This window comes from Gymnogyps californianus, chromosome Z (genome assembly GCF_018139145.2).
Source record: "Gymnogyps californianus isolate 813 chromosome Z, ASM1813914v2, whole genome shotgun sequence".
In the NCBI taxonomy this organism is placed as follows: Eukaryota; Metazoa; Chordata; class Aves; order Accipitriformes; family Cathartidae; genus Gymnogyps; species Gymnogyps californianus.
Window position 1 is genome coordinate 74,614,980 of NC_059500.1, and position 5,825 is coordinate 74,620,804.

The window sequence follows — 5,825 nt, forward strand, 5'->3', positions numbered from 1 at the left end:
GGAGGGAAAGGAAACAAGAAAAGTAGACAGGGACAGAGGAAGTCTTTCTTAGCTCTGGGTTTCAGTTCAGACATCTCCGGCTCATGGTTTAATCAGACCACGCTTTTTTGTGTTAGCTAGGGGAGACAAATGCACAAGCTCTTTAAAAGCTCTTCACTGAATTTGTATAGATTTAAAAAAGAAATCTACATTTCTGCAGCCATGTAGTTCTTCTCCTGGTGAAAAAAAAAAAAAATAAAAAAAAAAAAAGCAGGCCGTGCTTCTTCAAAAACTCCCCTTATCCTTCACAAAAGCATTTGTTCTTTGGAGCAGAGAAACTGATGCACTTCTTTCAACGTAGCTTGCATGTCTTCGTATTCCGCAAATTTGCAAGCATCCTCCAGCTTCAGCCATTGGAAAGCCTGGTGCTCCTCCGAGAGCTTGATTTCTGTGTTACAGTCCTTCATTTCTGCCAGCCAGTAAATGACGGTCTTAGGTTTGCCGTGGACAGGATAGTGCAGTTCTTTCTTGTACCCCTCTATGAGGGTGAGCTGACTGGCCTGAAGACCAGCCTCTTCCTGCGTTTCCCGGAAAGCTGTCTGCAGGTCATCCTCACCTGGGTCCACGTGGCCTGTTAAGAAGGTGAAAAAGTACATCTCTGAGAAGGAAACTCAGATTTTGTTTATTTACTTGACAACTAGGAAACATTGGGAGACAGAGATGAGACTACATTGTAGCTGATACAGAATCAAATGGAAATTGGAGAACAGAGATTGCTTTTCCAACTCTTATGTCTTGATTTGTCTTTGTCTTGTGGCTTTTAGGACCGTTGTTTATCCCACATCTTCTGAAACTCCCAGTGGCCTGTCAGCACTAGACATCTTTTCTTCCCGGTCCTCCTCTCCTCTTCTGGAGCACTCTGCACCTGTAATGTTCCACCTTAGATCATACTGAGGACTGAGTGCCTCATGAATGTTTTTCCTTTATCCAGTTAGAGGGGAAAGTGCTCATCTACAAGAGTCTTAGTTCTCTCTCAACCCTTCCCTCCAACAGAAGCTTAAGCCTCTGTTCTGCAAAACTCTTACTCATGTCAACAGCCCAGAAACAACGGGACCAGGAACCAACAAATACCATTTAAAAGGTGGGTTTCAGTTAGGGGTATTTTTATTTCTCTCCCATATTCCCCTCTGAAATGCAGTAAGCCTAAAAGCCAGTCCTTTCACCAGCTGTGTAGTTCTTCTAGGACACATAATTTATTTTACGTTGCTCAGAATGAGAGGTGCCATTACAAACAACGGATAAATATAACACATCCCCAGCTGTTTGTACTTTTGTTGAGAAATGTCAGATTTGGTTTTCTCATGAAAGCTCCAGACCAGAACATAAATAGAACAAGCCAAGCAAGATCTCAAAAAAGCAACATAGCAGGAGTTGGGAGGCTTCAAGAGGAAAAAAAAGTTAAGCTTTATTTTGCCCCTGCTGTCATGCTATTTTCTATGTAGCTGGCTGCAAATAGCCGTAATTTCATCACAGAGATGAATCTTTCCTCAGGGCCCAGGTACCCAAAGCCACCCTTTAGTACTAGCACTAGTATGTGGGAAGCTCATTTTGCTGTCCCAACAGGTCTCACTCACTTCTTTGTCTGCATATCAGAAGCTTAAACATCTCTTACAATGTGACATCATCTCAAATGTAAAGTATGCTTCTATTTCAAGCAGCAACTGTGCAGAAAACAGCATCTGATGTTGCACTTGATGGCTCGGATATTTGAGATCAAATACGCTGAGGCTTTAAGTAAAAATATTTTCCCCCTGAATCTCAGCACTGCAAGTCAAGCTGTCTCCTTTTTGACAAAGTATGTTTTTCCATAGCTGGGACTTATTACTAATAGTTGAGAAACAGAATCTACTTGGCCTCGCACAGCTGGATTACTTTTACAGTACCCACAGCAAATGCCCACAGAACATCTATGAACAGTAAGTAACCACTATTCTTTATGATAGCCATGATCTGTAGTCACCAAACATGCAATGAGTTGAGGTAGCAATAGAGCTGGAGGGCTGAGATTGAGTTTCAACTCGAAGGATACCAGTGCAACCTCCTGCCCTCCAGCACAGCGAAAGGCAATCACCTCACCCTGCTGTTGATAACCTCAAGTCTAAGCTCAGCAAGTTTCCAACTTTGTGCAGTACAGTCTACCTACTGGGCAGAAAAAGGAGTGCTGGCAGCACCTCACACCATAGCTTCCAGATCCTCCCAGCAGTCTGCACTAATGCAGTTCCAATATGCTGAGGAGGAAAATGAACCCCGTAACCCCTTCCCATCAGCCTTGGCTAGTGCAAAATCACAGTTCTAGGAGCAGAGATGAGGCTGATGAAGCTCATGTGGGGGGATCCAAACAATCCTGTAAGGGTTGCAGCTGCTCAGGGAACTTTTAGAATACCAATGTACAGCTGTTGCTGTAAATTGCCTTTTGCGTGCTCTTGGAGAGATGATTACAACTTCTCATTCTGGCTCCTGCCACATTAAATCTATGTCTGCATCATATACAAGTTATGTTACTGCATCATACAACCTAAGGCTGCCTTTGAAGACCACTCACATCACAGAGAATATATAATGTAATAGCTCCCCTTCATTTATGGCCCCCAAATCTGTACCAAGCTACTATTAAAGGCTGCCATCAGATTGTGGCTTTTGCATGTGGCTTTTGATCTATAAAACCTTAAACAATATGTCGAGGGAGATGATTCTGCCCCTCTACTCCACCCTGGTGAGACCCCACCTGGAGTACTGCGTCCAGCTCTGGAGTCCTCCGTACAAGGAAGACACGGACCTCTTGGAGTGGGTCCAGAGGAGGGCCACAAACACCATCAGACGGATGGAACACCTCTCCTCTAACGAAAGGCTGAGAGAGTTGGCCTTGTTCAGCCTGCACAAGAGAAGGCTCCGCGGAGACCTTTGTGCGGCCTTTCAGGACTTCAACGGGGCTTATAGGAAAGACGGGGACAGGCTTTGCAATAGGGCCTCTAGCGGCAGCACAAGGGCTAATGGCTTTAAACTACGAGAGGCTAGATTCAGGCTAGACACAAGGAAGACATTTTTTACCACGAGGGTGGCGAAACGCTGGAAACCGTTGCCCAGAGAGGCGGTAGATGCCTCATCCCTGGAGACATTCAAGGGTCAGCTTGGACGGGGCTCTGAGCAACCGGATCTAGTTGAAGACGGCCCTGTTCATTGCTGGGGGGTTGGACCAGACGACCTTTAAAGGTCCCTCCCAACCCAAACCATTCTATAGTTCTATCATTTTGAGTGCATGAGATGTATGCCTATGAGTCATTTCAATCGCTTGTCCAGAACTACCGTGTTCCCAGTGAACCTTTCCACATGGGTCTCTCCTCTCACAACCATCAATTATGTCCAGCACATGTTTTTTAGCTTTCCAGTAGGCTGCAAACTCTACTCCCTTAGGCTTTTGGTGAAGTGGACAAAGGGGGAGGTTTGAAAAGTTTTGTTCTGTGCCTTAATAGGAGAGCATAGTTGATACTGTTACAAGCTTTTTCTCCAGTTTGCAAATTCCTGTTTACAAACTGCTCCTGCACTATGCTTTAAGAGCACTGCACTTTACAAAACAAGAAGTAAAAACTAGCAGGAAGAAATCTCAGAGGGTAAAAACCAGCATATATCTACAAGGAACCTGAAGTATTTCTGTGCTGTGCCTTTCCTGGTACCAGGGCTGCGACTATGCACCAAACACTGGCTCTGCCATGTGTCTTTATAGACACGGTGTTGCTCTATGTCTTGGGGCACCAGGCTTGTCTTCTCCTTTGGGGCCTCACTGACGAGCCAGGATGGCTTAGGTGAAGATGGCTAATAAGGTTAGTTCTCCTAGCTGTTCCTCTCATCTCTGCTGCATTAGGTATGTGTTCTTCATCAATGATCTCCTGAACTCAAAATAAACCCCTGCATCTTCTAAGAAAGGTGCTTTAAAGTAAATCATCACCGATTTTAGTTTGCCTTCTAATGTTGCACTGCAAACTGTGACCCTTCTGATGATACATGGGTCAAACAACTGTGCATTGGCAACAGCGGTATGTGGCACAGGGTCAGACCTGACCTAGCTACCTAGTTTCAGTTGTCTGCTCAATGTCTGCCAGAAACAGCATGTATCTGAGGAGCGTGATTGGGTGACCCCTCCCCAACCCCAATCAGTTGTGTCCAATAGTTTATACAGTCACAACTTGCAAAGAATTTCGGCCACAAAACTCCCCACTCAGCTGCACAAACAGCATAATCAGTTGCTACTGTCAACTGATTAACTGCCCCTCAAAGCTGACCTTAGAGGCATTCAGCCAAAGTTCAGTCTGTAATCTCACTCACTGCCGACACAAACGACCCTGAAGTGTGTTATCAGGACAAACATCACCTTTGGGTGGGGTCCAGTGATGGGTCCCATAGGATGTCTGAAGGAGGAGGTATTCAATACCATCAGTGACCTTAGAAGATGGTGCCGACTGCAGCCTCCTGTAGATGATCAAGCCACAAGCTCTCACAGCCATGCCCGTCTGTTAACCGCACGGAGAGCTGTGGAAGAGCACAGAGGATCAAGCAGGAACAACATACAACGTGGAGCCCAGACCAGCTGTATTTAGCCAGCAAACATATCCCAGCATGTGCTAAAAGTCGTCCACGCCTTTGTAGTTACTACACAATTAAACTGCACCTTATTAACTATCTTTGAGCTGTAAACAATTGAGTCCTTTCCTCTTAAAAGAAGAAACAGGAACCTACATAAAAGCTTTTAAAAAAAAAAACTTATCAAGAAGCATGGAATATGACCTGCATGACACTTCTTTGCTGCTGATATATTACAAACCACACTGTAGGGAGAAAAAAGAATAGTAAAGCAAAAGGAAAGCCACCAATTAACACTCTGAAGCTTTTCCACTACAAAAATCCAGAGGCCCTGTGCAAAGATAATACCTCAACATTACTGGAAGTGGCATGCAGAAATAATTGCCCAAGACAGATTCCCTGCAGCAGAGAACTCCTCAAGATGCCAGTGGCAGAGCTGAGAAAATGAATCACAAAGGACAGGCTCTCTGCTGTCTGGGCTAGACATGAGGCTGTTATACAAAACTAAAAGCTTCTTGGCATATGCGTCAAGCACTAATTCGATGTAAAGAGAAAGGAACACACCTCTTAAGTGACAAATATTGTAATCAATAAGCTATGCAGCCAGGACAACTGGTCCTATACAGAAAAAGAGAGAAAGCAATGGAGATGAGAAATCCATGTCAAAGAATACAGCAATTCCCAGTTCCAGGCAAAGCTTTGCATTTTCACAGAGCCACACGTTTCAATAAGTAATAAATTTACACAACACGGGTTCTCCCTGGGATGCCCACTGAGGCATCACAACACCTCCAGTTTCCAAACTGGGAGACCACAGCACAGAGTCCTTCACCACCAACCAAGCCCCAGGATGGTGTTCAGCTCTCTTGGTTAACCCCTCTTTAACCGCCTCAATTAACTTCTGATCAGCCGTGCCAAAGATAACCCCCCCTGCCAGCCGCCAAACCCCCGGGCAGCGCAGGGACCGACCCCGGCTGACTCTGGAGCCAAGAGGCCGCCCAAGGCGGGAGACCAGCACCACCTCCCGTGCGCGCCTGGAAACGCCGCGCCCGGACGCCCAGAGACTAGGCGGCCAAACCTCTCCGAGGGCCGCCAGGCCAGTGGCCCTCGGGCCCCCCCCGCCGCTTCCAGGCACCCCGGGACCCCGCTCCCCTTTCCTCCCGCCCGCAGAGGGGGGCCCCCCGGGGCTGCCGGGCCGCAGCCAGCGGGCA

The 5,825-nt window shown here is 46.5% G+C and overlaps 1 protein-coding gene across 1 annotated transcript; it reads right to left on the reverse strand.

Moving 5' to 3' along the window:
• Window positions 1-258: 258 nt before the first annotated feature.
• NUDT2 (nudix hydrolase 2) lies at window positions 259-5,302 on the reverse strand. Its single transcript, XM_050913350.1, has 3 exons — window positions 5,179-5,302; window positions 4,406-4,563; window positions 259-610 (listed from the first exon to the last, which is right to left on the reverse strand). The coding sequence occupies exons 2-3, from the start codon at window positions 4,536-4,538 to the stop codon at window positions 285-287; spliced, it is 459 nt and encodes a 152-aa protein (XP_050769307.1). The 5' UTR covers window positions 4,539-4,563; window positions 5,179-5,302; the 3' UTR covers window positions 259-284.
• Window positions 5,303-5,825: the final 523 nt, after the last annotated feature.